Source organism: Rhinoderma darwinii, chromosome 4 (genome assembly GCF_050947455.1).
Source record: "Rhinoderma darwinii isolate aRhiDar2 chromosome 4, aRhiDar2.hap1, whole genome shotgun sequence".
Lineage (NCBI taxonomy): Eukaryota > Metazoa > Chordata > Amphibia > Anura > Rhinodermatidae > Rhinoderma > Rhinoderma darwinii.
Genome location: NC_134690.1, coordinates 291,814,836 through 291,834,991, shown reverse-complemented (window position 1 = coordinate 291,834,991; position 20,156 = coordinate 291,814,836). Strand labels below are relative to the sequence as shown.

Below are 20,156 nucleotides of genomic sequence, written 5' to 3'. Positions count from 1 at the left end.
GAGCTTTGTTCTGGTATTGTGTATAGAACTATATTGCTTGTAAAACGTACAAAAGTTTCTATGCTCGACTTACATAAAAAAAATTTGGAAAAGAAATGACACGTCATTGATTGGTAGAGAAAACAAACATGGCGAGGGGGAAGGAGATGTCGGGAAAGAGGTTGGGGGCGGCGCCAAACTGAATCTTTTCCCCGGGTGCTGGAGAACCTAGCTACGCCCTGCAACAAGTTACCCCCTATCCGTAGGGTAAGTGTAAAGGATCTGCCAGACACAGCTTCTGTGTCGACGCCCGTGGTTAATCAGTCTGCACCTGCTCCTAAGTTTGATAGAGTGACTCAATCTGCTACCACTCAGGCTGGTAGGCTCAGCAGTGGGAGAACCTATCACAGCCTGGCCAGACGGTTCTAGCTCCCGCCCTCGGTCTATTTATACCTTCATTTCCTGCTTGTCTCTGCCTATGATTCTTTCCTGTTTCCTGGCTCTGCTGCTCCTGCTATCATTATTGACCTTGCTTCATTTTGACCCTGGCTTTACTACTACGCTCCTGCTCTGCGTTTGGTACCTCGTACACTCCTGGTTTGACTCTGCTCATTCACTACTTTTGTTGCTCACTGTCTTGCCGTGGGCAACTGCCCCATGTCCCTTAGCTTCCGTGTACCCTTGTCTGTCTGTCTATCGTGCACATATTGAGCTTAGGGACCGTCGCCCAGTTGTACGCCGTCGCCTAGGATGGGCCGTTCAAGTAGTCAGGGACTGAGTGGCGGGTAGATTAGGGCTCACCTGTCTTCTCCCTACCCCGTCATTACAGTAAGGGGTAACTTTCTGATCAGTGGGTATCCAACAGCATGGACCCCTACTGTCTACGAGAACGGGGAGCTCGAAGTTGCCTGAACCCCAAGTTTGAACCGAGCGGCAGGACACTCATGCGCATTGTCGCTCCATTCATTCTCTATTGGAGCGCCAGAGATAGCTGAGTTCAGTGCTTGGCTTTTTCCGGCGCTGCCATAGAGAATGAATAGAGGGCAAATCGTTGTAACTTGCAAAATCGTGCGGCCATAAAGAGTGTATTAATTCATGGCCACACGATTTTGCAGATAAAGCGATGGTTTACCCGCATTAACTTGTGGCCACTAAGAGACTATTTGACAGCCGCACCGAACTTCGTGCCGGTGCGGTTTTTGGCCGCATAGCGACCGTGTCAGTCCCGCTCCGTGTGGCCTTACCCTTAGAAGCCTTGTAATCCTAAAAAAAGTTAAAGGACGTTCAAAACATGATACAAATATATAGTAGACATATGGTAAATGTTAACTAGTAAATCTTTTGTGTGGTATAACCGTCTGTCTTAATAGCAGACATATTTAAACTTTCTTAAAATGTTGCTATTTTTCACAAATAAACACTTAATATGTCTACCAAAATTTACCACAAACATAAAATACAATGTGTCACAAGAAAACTATCTCAGAATCGCTTGGATAAGTAAAAACACTATAAAACACTATAAAGTTATAACCACATAACCACATAAAATTACACATGTCAGATTAAAAAAATTAGGCGCTGTCAGGAAGGTCAGAACTGACTGTGGAGGAAAGTGGTTAAATATATATTTTTTTCTGTATACATAAATATATAAAAAATTTAATAAAAAACCTTTTGCCCCAAAAGAAATGTAAAAAAAAAACAAAAGCATAATTGGTATCGCTGCATTACTTAACCCCTTCCCTCTCCTGGATGTACTATTAGGTCATGGTAGCTGTATCTTTTGAGCTCCATGACCTAATAGTACGTCACGGGTGTAACGGCCATTTCGGCCGTCTTCCCGACACATGCAAGAGCTGTGACAGCTGCTGTCTCGTACAGCAGTTGCCGCAGCTCCTACAGCGGGGACCGATCGCTGTGTCCCCGCTGATTAACCCCTTAAAAGCCGCGTTCAATATTGCTTTTTAGGGGTTAAGCTACAATCGCCGGCCTGCTACACGATAGCGGCCGGCGATTGAAACTATGGCAACCGGACACCAAACCATGGCGTCCGGCTATGCCATCGACGGAAGCCTAGTGGGTCCTGACAAAGTCAGGACCCACTATGCTTGCTGTCAGTGAATAGCTGACTGCTCTAATACACTGCACTACGCATGTAGTGCAGTGTATTAGAATAGCGATCAGGGCCTCCTGCCCTCAAGTCCCCTAGTGGGACAAAGTAATACAGTAAAAAAAAGTTAAAAAAAGATGTGTAAAAATAAGAAAATAAAAGTTTTAAAAGTAATAAAAGTAAAAATCCCCCTTTTTCCCTTATCAGTCATTTATTATTAATAAAAATATATAAACAAACAAACTATACATAATTGGTATCGCCGCGTCCGTAACGGCCTGAACTACAAAATTATTTCGTTATTTATCCCGCGCGGTGAACGCCGTAAAAGAAAATAATAATAAACCGTACCACTCCACCTCCCAAAAAATGGAATAAAAAGAGATCAAAAAGGACGTATGTACCTAAAAATGGTACTGATTGAAACTACAGTTCGTTACGCAAAAAAGAAGTCCTGGCTCGGCTTTCTTGATGGGAAAAATAAAAAATTTCTGGCTCTTAGAATAAGGTAACACAAAAAGTGAATGATTTTTTACAAAACGTATTTTATTGTGCAAACGCCATAAGACATAAAAAAAACCTATAAACATATGGTATCGCCGTAATCGTATCGCTCCGCAGAATAAAGTGAATGTCCTTTATAGCGCACGGTGAACGCTGTAAAAAAAATAGAATAAAAAAACAATAGTAGAATTGCTGTTTTTTAGTCACCACGCCGCCTAAAAATAGAATAAAGACTGATCAAAAAGTCGCATGCACCCCAAGAAAACTACAATGAATTCCTCAAGGGGTCTAGTTTCCAAAATGGGGTCACTTTTGGGGGGTTTCCACTGTTTTGGCACCACAAGACCTCTTCAAACCGGACATGGTGCCTAATAAAAAAGAGGCCTCAAAATCCACTAGGTGCTCCTTTGCTTCGGAGGCCGGTGCTTCAGTCCATTACCGCACTAGGGCCACGTGTGGGATATTTATCAAAACTGCAGAATCTGGGCAATAAATATTGAGTTGCGTTTCTCTGGTAAAACCTTTTGTGTTATAGAAAAAAATGGTGTAAAAAGGATTTTCTGACAAAAATAAATATCTAAATTTCACCTCTACTTTGCTAAATTCCTGTGAAACACCTAAAGAGTTCATAAACTTTCTAAATGCTGTTGTGAATACTTTGAGTGGTCTAGTTTCTAAAATGGGGTGTTTCATAGGGGTGTCTAATATATAGGCCCCTCAAAGCAACTTCAGAACTGAACTGGAACCTAAATAAAAAGAAAAATGAGGCAATACTTCGCTTCTCCTAATGAGCATTGCCTACTCCAGGATGACCCCAGTTTTGACCATTTGTATAAACGGAGACCCCTATTAGACCGTTTCAGTGCCCGGTTTTCCCAAGCATATACCACCGAGTGTATTTCTGTTGATGAGTCCTTGGTACATTTTAAAGGGAGGCTTCAATTCCGCCAGTACTTGCCGGGTAAGAGGGCAAGGTATGGCGTGAAGATGTATAAGCTGTGCGAGTGCATCAGGGTATACCTACAAATTTAGGATATATGAAGGGAAGGATACCAGTGCTCAGCCCCCAGAATGCCCCCCCCCCATTACTGGGAGTTAATGCAAAAATTGTGTGGGATTTGGTGCACTCACTGCTAGACCAGGGTTACCACCTCTACCTGGATAATTTTTATACCAGCGTCCCACTCTTCAACTGCCTCGCTTCCAGAAGTACTGTGTGGCATGCGGCACTGCTAGAAAAAAATCTGAGAGGCCTCCCTAAGACTCTCTGCTTGGGCAAACACTCAGAAGGGGTGAGAGCAGGGCACAATCTAGCAGCAACATATTGTGTGTCAAGTACAAGACAAGAGGGATGTCACAACACTACCCATGTACCTATACGAGGTACCAGTACAGAGACCCCCAAACGAGACTGCATCCTGGACTACAATAGGTACATGGGAGGGGTGGACTTGTCAGATCAAGTCCTGAAGCCCTGCAGCGCCATGCGGTGTTGTATAAGAAGCTGCCCGTGTACATCATACCGATGGCATTGTACAACGCGTACGTGCTATGTCGATGTGCAGGCCAGACGGGAACTTTCCTGGAATTTCAAGAGGTGATTATCAAGAAACAAATTTTTAGGGACCAAGAAGTGGGGGGCACCCAGTACTTCTGGAAGCGAGGCCACACACATCGTACCAGGGCAACACTTTCCAGGAGAAGTTCCCAAAACTGGCAAGAAAGGAAAAAGTCAAAAGAGGTACAAAGTCTGCTATAAGAGGGGAATAAGGAAAGACACAATATATCAATGTGACACGTGTCCCGAAAAACTAAGGCTCTGTATGAAAGAGTGCTTCAAAATGTATCATACATCCCTTGATTTTTAATTACCCCAGTTTTACTTACCCTGATGCACTCCGCACAGCTTATCCCCCTCATCTTTCCCTTCTGAGCCCTGCTGTGTGCCCAGGCAGCAGATAACAGCCACATTACAGTTTATGGGGTGCATGTCTCCGGTCAAAATGCTCACTACACCTCTAGATGAATGCCTTAAGGGGTGTAGTTTTTAAAACGGGGTCACTTGGGGGTTTCAACTGTACTGGTACCTCAGGGGCTTCTGCATACATGACTTCGCACCAGAAAATCCCCAGTAGGCCAAATGGTGGTCCTTTCCTTCTGAGCCCTCCCATGGGCCCAAACGTCAGTTTTTCACCACAAATTGGGCATTGCCGCACTCAGGACAAATTGGGCAACAAAATGGGGTATTTTATTTCTTGTGAAAATAAGACATTTTCAGCCAAAACTATCTATTATTGGAAAAAATATTTTTTTTTAAATTCCCAGCCCAATTCAAATAAGTTCTGTGAAGAAACTATGGGGTCTAATTGGTCACATTACCCATCAATTAATTCCTTGAGGGGTGTAGTTTCCAAAATGGGGTTACTTCTGGTGGGTTTCCATTGCTTTGATACCTCTGGGGCTCTGCAAATGCGACATGGCACCCCGAAAACCAATCCAGCAAAATCTGCACTCCAAAGAACACACAGCGCTCTTTCCCTTCTGAGGCCACCCATGGGCCCAAACGGCAGTTTATCGCCACAAATGGGGGTATTGCTGCACTCAGGAGAAATTGGGCAACAAAATGGGGTATTTTGTTCCCTGTGAAAATAAGAAATTTTTATCAAAAATTACATCTTATTGGAAAAAATTTCATTTTTTTAATTTCACAGCCCAATTCAAATATGTGCTGTGTAAAAACTGTGGGGTCAAAATGGTAACAACAACCATAAATTAATTCCTTGAGGGGTGTAGTTTCAGAAATGGGGTCACTTTTGGGGGATTCCTACTGTTTTGGCACCTAAACACCTCTTGAAACCTGGCATGCTGCCTAAAATATATTCTATTAAAAAAGAGGCCTCCAAATGCACTAGGTGCTTCTTTGCTTCTGGGGCATGTGTTTTAGTCCACGAGCACACTAGAGACACGTGGGACATTTTTAAAAACTTCAGAATCTGGACAATACATATTTAGTAGTGTTTCTCTGGTAAAACCTTCTGTGTTACAAAAAAAAATTGAATACAATTGAAATTCAGCAAGAAAAATTACATTTGCAAATTTCACCTCTACTTTGCTTTAATTTTTGTGAAATGCCTGAAGGGTTAAATAAACTTTCTAAATGCTGTTTTGAATACTTTGAGGGGTCTAATTTTCAAAATGGGGTGTTTTATGGGGGTTTCTAATACATAGGCCCCTCAAAGCCACTTCGGAACTGAACAGGTACCTTACAAAAAAAGGCTTTTGAAATTTTCTTAAAAATATGAGAAATTGCTGTTTATGTTCTAAGCCTTGTAACATCCAAGAAAAATAAAAGAATGTTCAAAAACCTATGCCAATCTAAAGTAGACATATGGGAAATGTGAACTAGTAACTATTTTGGGTGGTATAACCGTCTGTTTTACAAGCAGATGCATTTAAATTCTGAAAAATGCTATTTTTTATAAATTTTCTCTACATTTTGCAATTTTTCACCAATAAACAGTGAATATATCGTCCAAATTTTACCACTAAAATAAAGCCCAATGTGTCACAAGAAAACCATCTCAGAATCGCTTGGATAGGTTTAAGCATTCCGATGTTATTACCACATAAAGTGAAATATGTCAGATTTGAAAAATGGGCTCTGAGCCTTAAGGCCAAAACAAGCCTGCGTCCTTAAAGAGGCTCTGTCACCAGATTTTGCAACCCCTATCTCCTATTGCAGCAGATCGGCGCTGCAATGTAGATAAGAGTAACGTTTTTGTTTTTTTTTAAACGAACATTTTTGGCCAAGTTATGACCATTTTTATATTTATGTAAATGAGGCTTTCTAAAGTACAACTGGGCGTGTATTGTGTGTGTTACATCTGGGCGTTTTTACTTCTTTTACTAGCTGGGCGTTGTGAATAGAAGTATCATCCACTTCTCTTCACAACGCCCAGCTTCTGGCAGTGCAGACACTCTCGAGAGATCACGCTGTGACGTCACTCACTTCCTGCCCCAGGTCCTGCATCGTGTCGGACGAGCGAGGACACATCGGCACCAGAGGCTACAGTTGATTCTGCAGCAGTATCGGCGTTTGCAGGTAAGTAGCTACATCGACTTACCTGCAAACGTCGATGCTGCTGCAGAATCAACTGTAGCCTCTGGTGCCGGTGTGTCCTCGCTCGTCCGACACGATGCAGGACCTGGGGCAGGAAGTGAGTGACGTCACAGCGTGATCTCTCGAGAACACGCTGTGTGTCTGCACTGCCAGAAGCTGGGCGTTGTGAAGAGAAGTGGATGATACTTCTATTCACAACGCCCAGCTAGTAAAATAAGTAAAAACGCCCAGATGTACGCACATAATACACGCCCAGTTGTACTTTAACTTTAAACACGCCCAGTTGTACTTTAGAAAGCCTCATTTACATAAATATAAAAATGGTCATAACTTGGCCAAAAATGCTAGTTTAAAAAAAAACCTAAAACGTTACTCTTATCTACATTGCAGCGCCGATCTGCTGCAATAGGAGATAGGGGTTGCAAAATCTGGTGACAGAGCCTCTTTAAGGGGTTAAAGGCTGAACTATTACAATATAACATTATTTAACCCGCATGGCCAATGCTGTAAAAGAATACATTTTTAATAGCATGATTTGTATCTTTGCAGTCACCCAGCTATGTTATGTAATATAGTCTTTAGAATAGGTTTATAAATTACAAGTTTTTTAATTACAAGCTGACTTGGCCCACTGAGTGTTGGGCATCCACTTGGAAAATGAGTTTCAATGTGGATAATGTGCTAATATTCATCTGAGTACTAATAATCTGCATACACCATAAATCCTAGCTAAACTGGGAGAGTCGCTTGTTGAGAATGATCTGGGTGTACTTGTAGATCACAGACTTACCGTAATAACAGCATGCAATGTCAGCTGCATCCATCTAAAGCCAACATAATATTAAAAGAGGCATAGACTTGCAGGATAGGGACATAATGGTACCGCTTTACAAAGCATTAGTGCTGCCTCATGTAAAATATAAGTATTTAAATGGCGGTGCTTTTGGCAAAAGCGCATAATTTTGTTACCCTCAATTTTGTGGTATTACCAGAAAAGAAAACGCCATAAAATCGACATGTGTGAATAAACATTTACAAAGCATTACAAGGTTATAGCATACTGACTCGGCTTTGTTTTATGTACAACAAACTTCTCTCATAGTTAGGACAAACCATATCCTCTGCCCCTCTCAAGTCACTTTTCATAATGCGTGTAGTCATATTTGAACTAGAATTCTAGTTACAGTTTTCTTTTTGTCTTTTGATTTCCTTTTCAGATGACATACATAGATCATTTTGCTTCATAAGAAATCTATTTTCCAAAGAATGTATTCTTTTCCACGGCTATGATGAACAGGTAAAAAGCAAATTGCATATAAAAAAAAAATAGAATTCTTAATGAAATTATAAATAAAGAGAACACAAACATGAGACATAATATAGATGGAAGCTGCTTTTACAAATATTACACACTTCGAGAAATGTTACATGATTCAGGGGCAGTGCTAAGGTCTTAAAATATCAGGGGCACAAGCCTCAACTCATACGTTTGCCTCCCCCCAAATAAAAAATATGTATAAATATATATATACATCGGAGACCGCATATCTATAAAACTATGACCCTATAGCTACACCACTGGATAGAATTAGATACATTGTCTCAGCAGACAGTATCAGACATGATAGGATTAGATACAGTAGCTCCGCAGAAAGTATTACACCATAGGCTTAGACACATTGACTCAGCAGACCGTATCACACATGATAGGCTGATATACATCAGCTTAGCAGACAGTATTACTGATGATAGGCTGAGATACAGGGTCCCAGCAGACAGTTTCTTACATGATAGGCTTAGATACAAGGCCCCAGCAGTTAGTATCACACATGATATGCTTAGATACATAGCCCTAGCAGACAGATTCATGCATTATTGGCTTAGATAAAGGGCCCCAGCAATCACTATCACACAGGATAAGCTAAAAATAAGGGCCCCAGCAGACCGTATCACACATGATATGCTTATATACAGGGCCTCATCAGACCGTATCAAACATGATATGCAAGAAAAGTTATCTCTGAGGGCCATAATCAAAGACACCTGTCGAAAGTGCCTACACAGTACCCCCTGTAGAGAGTACCCCACACAGTGCCACCTGTAGGGAGTGCCCCCTGTAAATAGTGCTCCACACAGTGCACCCTGTAGATAGTGTTCAACACAGCCCCTTCTGTTGATGGTGCCACAGAACAGTGCACCACATTCCCCTGTAGATGGTTCCACATACAGTTCCCCCCAAACAAACTAAAACCTATACTCAACTTGCCCTGTTTCCACAATGTACGGAGCTGCACAGTTTCACAGCCTCCCCAGCCATGTTAGGCCTGCGTCCTATGAGACGCCGAGACTTCACCCTTTCATTGGCCGGCAGATACAATTAATAGTGGCAGTCGCCCGGGGCATCGGGCCAAAGATCCGGTGCTTATTGCCCGGATGTCCGGTGCCAGTGACGCCACTGACATGATTTATATGCGTTTTCTCTTGCATTCGTATGTGTAATATAAATATTACATTTTTGTACTAAAAGTTCTTCGGTTTTACAAACAATAGTAAAATGCAGTTTTTATGTAGACAATATATGCCTATATTTGTCACTGCAATATGCTTACATACACAAATACAGTGGAACTGAAACGTTTGGGACCCCTTTATATAAAGTATTAAATATTATATAAAGTATTGTATAAAGTTAACCTCTGAAAGACGTGAAAAATAAAACCCAAAAGTTATATGCACTTTTAAAACCATTTTTTATTGCTCCAATGCATCTAAAATAAATTTAAAAAAAACACGTAACAAATAGTCTTGATAAAATTTATTGTAGCATTTTATGTTTACAACTGCTATGCAGACTTGAAGTGTCTACATGGTTGCAGACTTCGAACAAACCCTGTGCAGTTTGATTCTGCAGTTATGTGTTACTATTTGTCCTTTGCCCCTCTTCATGCTAACCTACAACGATTTAGCAAGAATCAAATTAAGTATTCGTTCACATCTGCGTCAGGTTTCTGTTCAGACGTTTCCAGCAGGGGAACCCATGAACGGAAACCATAGCTTTCCGTTTGCATTACCATTGATTTCACTGGTAATGCTTCCATTGCTAATGGTTTCCGTTTGTCTCAGTTCCGTTAGGTCTCCGTTTGTTTGGCAGAATTAATAGCATTATTGGTTCCGCCAAAAAACCCGGAAACCTTACGGAACGGAGACAAACAAACCATTAGCAACGGAAGCATTACCAATTAAATCAATGGTAATGCAAACCTTAAGCTACGGTTTCTGTTTAATTCTGTTCATGGGTTCCCTTGACGGAAAGGTCTGACGGAACCCGTGAACGGAACCCCGACACAGATGTGAACGAAGCCTTATATGTTTATTTTTGGTCTTTTCAGTATGCAAAAACGGTTACATTCTTGTAAATACCTTATCTGTGGTGATTGTGTAGAAACTAAAATAAATAATCTCAAAGTAGGAACGGATCCTAGTACAATGGAGAAGGGAAGCATTAACAAAAGTAATGTTTGGGAATGTATCTCTTCTTTTTACTAGGATTTATTCCCTCTTGATGACAAAAGATATACAGCAGAGCGGCTTTATTCACACAGTGCAGTTTTGCTGCAATTTTATTTTGCTAAAGCTTGGAATTGATCCAAAAAATGAGAAGGATAAGTTTATACTCCTCCCATTGGATCCACTCAGCAATTTCTGCCCTGTGTGAATGAGGCCTTAGCTGTCTATAATTGTTGCTATATCTCAAAGTTAATAATCTGCAATGAACATCCTGGTGTTGTGAAAGAGAAGGAAAGCTAAATCGGTACTCATTGAACTGGTGTTTGTCAGACAGTCTTGCACATGCCACTGAATTTGCTACTTTATTGCTCGTACTTGTAAAAATTAGAGGTCATACAAGACATTGACTTTTAAAGGAGTACTCTGGCTGCAAAGAGTTATTACCAGTTTCCAGCTATCCACTGGATAGGTAATAACGTAGATTTGTGGGGGTTGGACTGCTGGAACCCAGACTGTTCGCCAGAATGGGGGTCCTCTTTGAATCGAGCGGTGGCCAATCATGCTTGCTGCCGCACCATTCACTTTCTATGGGACTGACGGAGATAGCTGAGTACAGTGCTCGGCTATCTCCATTAGTGACCCTCACCGATCTATCAGTTATCACTTGTGGATAGGTTAAAATTGGTAAAAAATCTTTGCAACCGGATTACCCCATTAAGTTTGTGTGTTTTTTTGTTTTTTTTTTACCTTTTTTAAAGACCTTTTAATGTAGATGGTAGCACACAAACTGCCAATTATTTTAGCAGTAAGAACTCATGCACACAGCCGTAGTTCAGCTCCATTTTGTACGGAGCGGTAATATTGCTGCCATAGAGGTACATAGGGCCTCTACTGTACCTCCGTATGCCTCGGACTTCATACGGAGACATACAGAGTTTTTTTTTCTGTCAGATTCCATATGAATCTGACAGAAATAAAATCGTGGCACCCTCCTTCAAACTCCATATGTACAGAGTAATTCTCCCCTAGAAGTATTGATTCTAGGGGAGAATATCTACATACATACAACGGAGCAGAAGCAGACTCATTTGAATCTATTTTTGGCAGCTTAAACAAACTGCAACTAAAACTGTATGTGTGAAGCCAGGTTTAATAGAACTTTGTCTAGAAATACATTTTTAAAAAAAACCTTTTTCTTCTCTCTGCCAGGATTTTGAAGAGGGTTGTCTCCTACTGACCAAGTTCAATGTTATCAACATGACGCCTTGTGAAATTTTTATAAATGAGAATAACAGTGTGGCCCAGTTTTTATACGAAATGATATTTTCAGTATTTGAAGGATACCAGGTACCAAGCCAGAAATGATTCATACTTTGTACACATGCTTTACTGTTAGCAAAAAAAGATGGAGGAATAAACTATCAATGTACTGTATCATAAACAGAAAATTAACAAACCTTTTTTATACACCATATATATGTCATTACAAACACAAGGTATTTCTATAAAAAACTCCAACAAATTATCCCAAGAAACAAAATCACAGTAAAGACAACCTGTCACAAGATTTTAGGGCACTAAAACACTAGCATGTCGTTATACTCCAGGGGCTTTTTGTCCTAAACATTCCCTCTCAACACTGACCGTGTTAGCATTTTTTTCTAAAAAGAACTAGTTGAAAACAAACAGATATGGCAACAATCACTGGATGAAAATGTATAGAGAAATGTATTAGATATTCCTCACTAGTGATAATTGTTATCGCTATGACTATGATGTGATGTATCGCTAGCGAAACAGTCAGCGGATTTTATGATAAAGATTGGGTACGGTGCAATTTAATTGACGCCGCTATGTGGACGCTGGTAAATGTCTGGGTCTTGGAGTCACTAAATAGCCTAATTAGCCACGAAGGGATGATTTCACTCCTGTTCTGAAAAAGACCCCCTCATATGTGACAATCAGATTGCAAGCATGCTCGCTAAATGATAATGGAGATGGCGTGATAACATGAACAAAAGTTCATGTTACCCCTCCCCTAACAAAGCAACATAGTTTGTAAGGCCGAAAAAAGACAGACATTTTAGTCAGATTAGCCTATTCTGCAATGTTGATCCAGGGGAAGGCCCACTTGTTATAGGTACAGTCCTGGATATAAATAGATCATGAGAGAGATCTCTGTATTGACCTCTGATGTATTTACACATAGTTATAAGGTCACCCCTCAACCATCTTTTTTTCTAAACTAAATAACCCTAATTTTGATAATTTTTCTTTGTACTGTAGTCCACTATTTTAATTTATTACTTTAGTTGCCCGCTTTTGAATGCGCTGAATCTCTACTGTCTTTCTTGTGGTGTCCAAAACTGTACACAATATGCCATGTGCGGTCAGACTATTGATTTTTAAAGTGGTAGAACTATGTTCTTGTCATGTGCATCTATGCCTCTTTTAATGCACCCTTGGGGACATTTACAGTTTTTTCAGGGACAGGAGGAGGGTGACATATATTCCTCTTCTCCCATCACGCTGCCTGCACATCCCTCACTGGCACTCTCTCTAGCATATGTAAGTGCCATTAATAGCAAGAAGTGATCAGATACGTCCTTGTTTTCTGTCTTGTCTTCATGCCAGTACTGGAGAGTACCCCTGACCCTTCTGGAATTCACAATTCTCTGAACCTCTCTTTTTTTTTCCAATTGTGGATTTTTTATTTTTGAAAGAAAAAAGGAGGTACATAACATAATGATCTATTAGAAAAGGAACAGAAGGTGTATCACAATAATACAGAGTATAATTCGAGATAACAACGGTAGGAAGTTATGACATGTTTAAATCCAATATATTGCATATTCTGAAAGGGTTCTATGCAGCAAACAGATAATGATGCAGAAACTTCCGGTGGAGGACAATTGCTGAAGGAACATGAACTCCACATATTACCCTATTGTATAGACAAACTCTGTCAACAAAAAGTAGTGAACACATAAAACATATATAAGAAGACAATAGACCGGTACAAAGTGGAAAAAAGGTGGGAAGGAAGGGAGCAAAGAGATATCCTAGTTGTACATGGGAGATAAGAGGAGGTTATTATAGGTATTGCGTAAGCTCAGGGTAGTCTAGAAGAGTCATACATATCCCATGGTGACCAAACCGTATTGAAGTGATCTAGTTGATTGTTCATGAAGGCTGTCAGAGACTCCATTTTCCTAACCTCCCTAATTCTATTATGTAGATCTGTCAGTGTTGGAGGGTTAGCTCTTTTCCAGTGGTCCGCTATAAGACATTTAGCAGCAGTAAGAACATGTAATAACAATCGGGAATGCACTTTCTTCAATCCTTTAGGTGGTACATTGAGGAGAAAAGTCATAGCTGTCAGAGGAAGCCGGACATCTAGTAGTCTATGAAGTAGATCATTGACCTCTCTCCAAAAGGGACGAAGCAATCGGCAATCCCAGAAGATATGATGGAGTGTCCCCCTGTCACTGCGGCATCTCCAACACCTGTCTCAGACTAGAGGGTAAATTTGATGAAGGAATTCCGGGGTATGATACCAGTGCATTAGAATCTTATATTGGTTCTCTTTATAAGAAGCACAAAGAGACTTCACTGCATGAGACCAAATATTTTGCCACAGTGACAGGGGGAGCTCCCTACTTAGATAGGTCTCCCATTTAACCATATATCCATGTTTGGGACTTGTACGCATATTTGGAGAGGAGAGAATATCATAGATCTCAGAGATTAAACCACTAGTTGAGGTGGTAGATTTGCAGAGAAATTCAAAGGGTGTGGGTTTAGAAAAACTATTATCTGTATAAAGGGAGTTGGCAATATGGGTAATTTAAAGATATCTGAAGTATGCGTTAGATGGTAAACTATATTTGGATTGTAACGTTTGAAATGGTAGAATGCTCCTCGAGCACGGGTCTATGATGTCAGCAAAATAAAAAAGGCCAGCACTCGAACAAGGCTGAGTCATCCTCGCATTGGGACCGTCTGGCAAGGAAGGGTTAAATAAAATATCATCGGGGATTTTAAAGAGGACAAAGAACAGAGGGTGTTCGAAAGCTTCGAAATGTTCTTAGTAAACGTCATCGAGCTAAGTAAGGGCATCGGCAAAGTGTCTACAGCCCCAGACCATAACAGTGCATTCAGATGGATAGGGGCAATCCAGAGTTTCTCAATCTCAGTCCATTTATTATATGCACGCAGTGAAGCCCAACTAGGGATCCTACGCAGGTGTACAGCTAGATAGTAACGATAGACATCGGGAACTGCCAATCCACCCGATGAAATGGTAGAAAGTAGGACTGACTTCGGGATTCTATGGCGTTTACCCCCCAAAATATATTTCAGTAGAGATGTTTGGAACTTTAGAATATCCTTTCGTGGTATAGGCACCGGGAGAGTTTCCAAGAGATAAAAGGTATTTTGGTAAAATAGTAATTTCAACTGCAGACACTCTGCCGAAGAAGGATAGGGGGAGGGTGGACCACTTAGATAATAGTTTATTAATTTCCTGAAAAAAAGGGGAAAATTTACATTTGTATAAAGAGTTATAAGAGCGAGTAATCTGAATACCTAATTATTTGATTAGATCTTCGTTCCACGTATAATTGAAGGAGGATTTTAGGGTCGAAGTAAGCGACAGAGAAAGACTAATTGGTAGGGCTTCTGTCTTAGAATTGTTAATTTTATATCTCGAGTAAAGGCTATATTTTTTAGGATCGGGTGTAGGTTAGGTAAAGAAATTTGTGGGTTGCGCAGAGTCAGGAGGACATAATCGCCGAATAAGGAAATTTTTAATTCCCTATCCCGTACCAAAATTCCTTGAATATCCGGATTATTTCTGATACGGGAGGCCAGTGGCTCTACACATAACACAAAGAGAGGAGGGGGGGCAACCCTGACGAGTACCATTGGAAATATGTTGACGCTGAGAGGTCACATGTGGTAGTTTAACCACTGCATTTTTAGATGAGTATAATGAGTGTATTGCAGTAAGAAAATGGCCAGAGATGCCAATTGTTTCTAAAGTGGCAAAGAGGAAGGACAAATCCATCCGGTCAAAGGCCTTCTCGGCATCCAAACTAAGGAGTTAGCCTGAAGAATCAGTTTTATTGAGAAAATCAACCAAATCAATTGTACTTCTAGTGTTGTCTCCAGCCTGCCTATGCATGACAAAGCCAACCTGATCTTTGTGTATCAAACCAGGGAGAAGTGAGCCAAGTCTATTGGCCAAAATCTTGGTAAATATTTTGGGATCAGCATTCAACAAGGATATTGGCCGATAGCTGGTACAGTCAGACTGGTCCTTCCCCGGTTTAGGAATGACCGTAATAAAAGAATGAAGCATAGAAGGGGGGATCAAGGCTCCTGACAGGAAAGAGTTACAGAGAGCTAACATGTGCGGAGTTAGTGAGTCTTGAAAAACTTTATAATAGAGGTATGAAAACCAATCAGGGCCCGGGGATTTACCATTAGGATGTTCTTTTATAGTGTCCTGTAGTTCTTCTATAGTAATAGGAGCATTGGGCATAAGTGAGTCGGTAGATGTAATAGTGGGGAGAGGGCATGATTTTAAATAATCCAAGAGACGTTGGGCTCGGGTGGATGAATATGTAGGGAGGTGTGATGTGAGAGAGTATAACTTTGTGTAATACTGGTGGAATATATAGGCCTGTTGGTTAGGATCAAATATCATCTGACCTTGTGCAGAATGGGCAGACTGAGCCGTTTTATCAAGTAGTTGAGCAGCAAGCAACGAATGCGCCTTATTCCCCCTTTCATAATATCGTTGCTTAGTATACATTAGTAACCTTTCTACTTTGGCAACAGAGAGATCCTTTAACTTGCGCTGTGTCTCAATAATACGTCGAAGAGTAGATGTGGAGGGGAAAAGGGACATTTTATTTTCCAATTTAGTTAGAGTTGTCATCAGATCTAATTGTTGTTGAACCGCGTCTCGTTTGAGGTGAGAGGAAATGGAAATACAGTGCCCTGGGAGAACTGCCTTGTTTGCCTCTCATATTGTGGCTAGCGTAGGGATTGAATCTTTGTTAAGAGTAAAATATGATTCAATATGCGTTTTAAGGGATGCCCTATGGACTGTGGATTTAAGTAGGCGTTCGTTCAGTCTCCAGTGACACATCCGGGTAGTCTGTAAGTCAGAATCCAGGTCCAGCATGACCGGAGCGTGATCTGACCATGTAATGGAAAAAAAATTTAAAGGAGGAATTTGTGAAAAACATCATGAATTTTGAAAGAAGGAGGAATAGCCAGACGAAAAGATACAGGGTTAATAACTTCAAAAATTTCATATGGACCAATTAACCTAGGAGCAAATTTAAGAGACGGTACTTTCAGTGGCAGATTTTTTGTGGAAAGCCACACCTTTTGACCCATACAATCCACAGAATCCACAGAACCCACAGTACATTTTTTTGTCATAATTTTTGTTTTGAATAACTTGGGAGTTCTACAGGTTCACTTGAACCTGAGCCCAAACTTCTGCCTCAGGGTTATCACTCGAAGAGGCGGAAAATGAACCAAAACGAGGATGAAAACACTAATTGCAGAAAAACGGCGAGGTATCAAGAGAAACGTGGTGACGGTTGTTTATAGCAAATTCTGCTAATGGAAGATACGAGACCCATTCAGTCTGGTTATCAGCAATATAACACCTAAGCACTGTTCCAAGGTTTGATTAAAGGGAATGTGTCGCTAGAAAAATGTTAATTTTGTTTTTTTGTCAGTTATTACATACATGATTAGACCTTGTTCTAATTTTTTACATTTTTTCACAAGTCAGGAAATATTATAAATTCGATTCTAATTTATAACATTTCCCTGTGCTGGTCACTAGAGGGAGAAATTCCCAAAATTGCAGCATTGGCATGTGGTAAAGCAACCACATTGACACAAGACACACTCGCTCTAGCGTCCTCAAGCAATCCCCCCTCCTTTCTCCTGGCTAGTGCCAGGAGAAAGGAGGGGATTGAATGTTCAAACCTCCTACACTGTGTGCCGCCATTTTTTGAGCGAATACACAGTGCTTACATACAGTGGTAATCACACACTAAAACACGAACATACACAAAATTACCTGCTCCAGCCGCCGCCGCTGCCTCCGGTCCGTCCGCTCCTAGTGCTTGCTTCTAATCTCATGTCCCTAAGCCGCGACTGGAAGTAGTCTTCTGACTGTCCGGCCGCGGCTTCCGGTCCACAAGAAAATGGCGCCGGATGTCGCTCGGCCGAAGACCTTCCATTTGGACTGTTCCCACACAGACGGCGTACACCATAGTGAATGGAATGGCTCCCTTTTGCATTCTCTATGGGGATGTATGTGCCGTATTCCATCTCTGTATATGTCGTTAATCGACACATACAGAGATGGAAAAAAAAATGGCAGCCCCCATAGTGAAGAAAAAGTTTGGAAAAAAAAAAGTAAAACACAAACACACAAATAAGTAACATTTATTTTAATAAAACACTAAAAGCAAATTGATATAAAAAAAATAAATAAATCGCGACACCCTTCCTTTAAAGCACTCAGTTTGACCATTAGTCTCAGGGTGAAATGTAGAAGAAAAGCATAACTGTACACCAAGTTTCTTAGGGTATGTGCACACACACTAATTACGTCCGTAATTGACGGACGTATTTCGGCCGCAAGTCCCGGACCGAACACAGTGCAGGGAGCCGGGCTCCTAGCATCATACTTATGTACGATGCTAGGAGTCCCTGCCTCGCTGCAGGACAACTGTCCCGTACTGTAATCATGTTTTCAGTACGGGACAGTAGTTCCACGGAGAGGCAGGGACTCCTAGCATCGTACATAAGTATGATGCTAGGAGCCCGGCTCCCTGCACTGTGTTCGGTCCAGGACTTGCGGCCGAAATACGTCCGTCAATTACGGACGTAAATAGTGTGTGTGCACATACCCTTACAGAAAGCTCTCCAGAAGTTAGCAACAAATTGTACACCCCTATCAGAGACAATATTTTCCGGAATACCATGCAGACGAACCTCTTGATCAATAAAGAACTTAGACAGAGTTTTGGAATCAGGGAGTTGCGGCAATGGAATGAAATGACACATTTTACTGAAACGGTCCACCACAACCCAAATGACAGGACCAAGGTTTCTGTGGAACAGACAATGTAAATAGTTCACCCATAGGACGAACTCGAGGAGTCTTAGCGTGAGCGCAGACATCACAAGGAAAGGCATAGGAAATAACATCACGAGACACAGACGGGCACCAGTATAGACGTGAGATTATTTTTTTAGTACCAGTTATCCCTGGATGACCATACAAAACAGAATCATGTAATTCATTGAGCAAACGAAATCTGAACTGAGGAGGTACAAACAACCTCCCAGCAGGAATGGTTTGCATAGCGAGTGGCTGACCTTCGTTAATTTTATTAGCAAGATCATGCAATTTCGCAGAAACCACTATCTCTTTAGACAAAATAGGTTCAGGCTGAATGTCGGGGACCTGAGAGGAACAGAAACTTTGAGATAAGCATCGGCACTGACATTTTTAGCCCCAGGACTGTAGGTTACAATAGAGTCAAATCTGGTAAGGAACAAGGCCCACCTAGCCTGTCTAGGATTGACTCTTTTGGCTGATTCTAAAGAAAAAGTCAGGTTTTTATGGTCAGTCAGGACAGTAATTTGATGTCTTGCCCCCTCTAGAAAGTGCTGCCACTCTTCAAACGCCCACTTATTAGCAAGAAGCTCACGATTACCGATATCATAATTTTTCTCAGTCGCAGAAAATTTGTGAAAACAAAAAAGCACAGGGACGCAAATTAGTCAATATAGAAGATCCTTGGGACAACACTGCCCCCACACCTATTTCTGAGGCATGAACCTCAACAATAAAGGGGCTAGAAAGGTCAGGTTCTTCTACAAAACACTTTTAAGGTTTCGAAGGCGGAGACCGAACTAAGTTTCCAATTGACAAGGTCAGAACCCACCTTTGTAAGATCCGTCAAAGTTTTGGCAATGGAGGACATATTATGAATACATTTTCGGTAATAATTAGCAAAACCCAAGAACCTCTGCAGGCCTTTTAGTGAAGTGGGTTGGACACAGTCAAGAACCGCCTGAGCTTTAGGGGAGTCCATACGAAAATCATGAGGTGGCAGAACATACCCCAGGAAATTAACTTCCTGAACTCCAAAAATAAATTTTTCAAATTTCGCGCAAAGACAATTCTCCCTCAACACTTGGAAGACGGATCTTAAATGTTGAACATGAGAGGACAATTCGGAAGAAAACACAAGAATATTTTCCAGATACACAACCACAAAGCGTCCAATAAGATTTCTGAAAATATAATTACCAGGTTCTGAAACACCGCTGGAGCATTACTTAAACCAAAAGGCATGACCAAATACTCATAATGACCACCTGGAGTATTAAACGCTGTCTTCCATTCATCCCCTCTGCGAATACGAACCAAATTGTAGGCCCTGCGTAAATCCAATTTAGAGAACCACCTGGCTCCTGAGATCTGATTAAACAGGTCCGGAATGAATGGAAGAGGATACTGATTCTTAACTGTAATCTTATTTAATTCACGGTAGTCTATACAGGGTCTTAAAACACCATCTATCTTTTCAACCATAATATGGAGACTGTCTTTAATATAATCTTTCATGGTCTGTCTTTCTGGAGCAGAAAGATGATAACCCCGCCCCTTAGGCAGTTTAGCATTAGGGAGAAGTACAATGGGGCAGTCATATGGCCTATGAGGAAGGAGAGATTCACCACCAATTTCAGAAAAGACATCCTCAAAATCTTGAATACACTTGGTGTGTTGCAATATAGATTAGTAGTAGACAAAGAAATGCAAGAATCATAACATGTAGAATTCCACTTAATCAAATCTGCTTTTACCCAATCAATAACAGG

The 20,156-nt window shown here is 41.0% G+C and overlaps 1 protein-coding gene across 3 annotated transcripts in view; it reads left to right on the top strand.

Moving 5' to 3' along the window:
- The window catches only part of LOC142761152 (dihydroxyacetone phosphate acyltransferase-like), a 200,574-nt gene that overhangs the window by 122,227 nt on the left and 58,191 nt on the right, over positions 1 to 20,156 (top strand). For all 3 annotated transcript variants that reach the window (XR_012883524.1, XM_075864345.1, XM_075864346.1), the window contains 2 exons: positions 7,934 to 8,013; positions 11,433 to 11,570. Coding sequence is in view for 2 of the 3 variants with exons in the window: in XM_075864345.1 (XP_075720460.1) it covers positions 7,934 to 8,013; positions 11,433 to 11,570 (218 nt within the window). In the remaining variant the exon portion in view is untranslated. The remainder of the gene's footprint in view (positions 1 to 7,933; positions 8,014 to 11,432; positions 11,571 to 20,156) is intronic.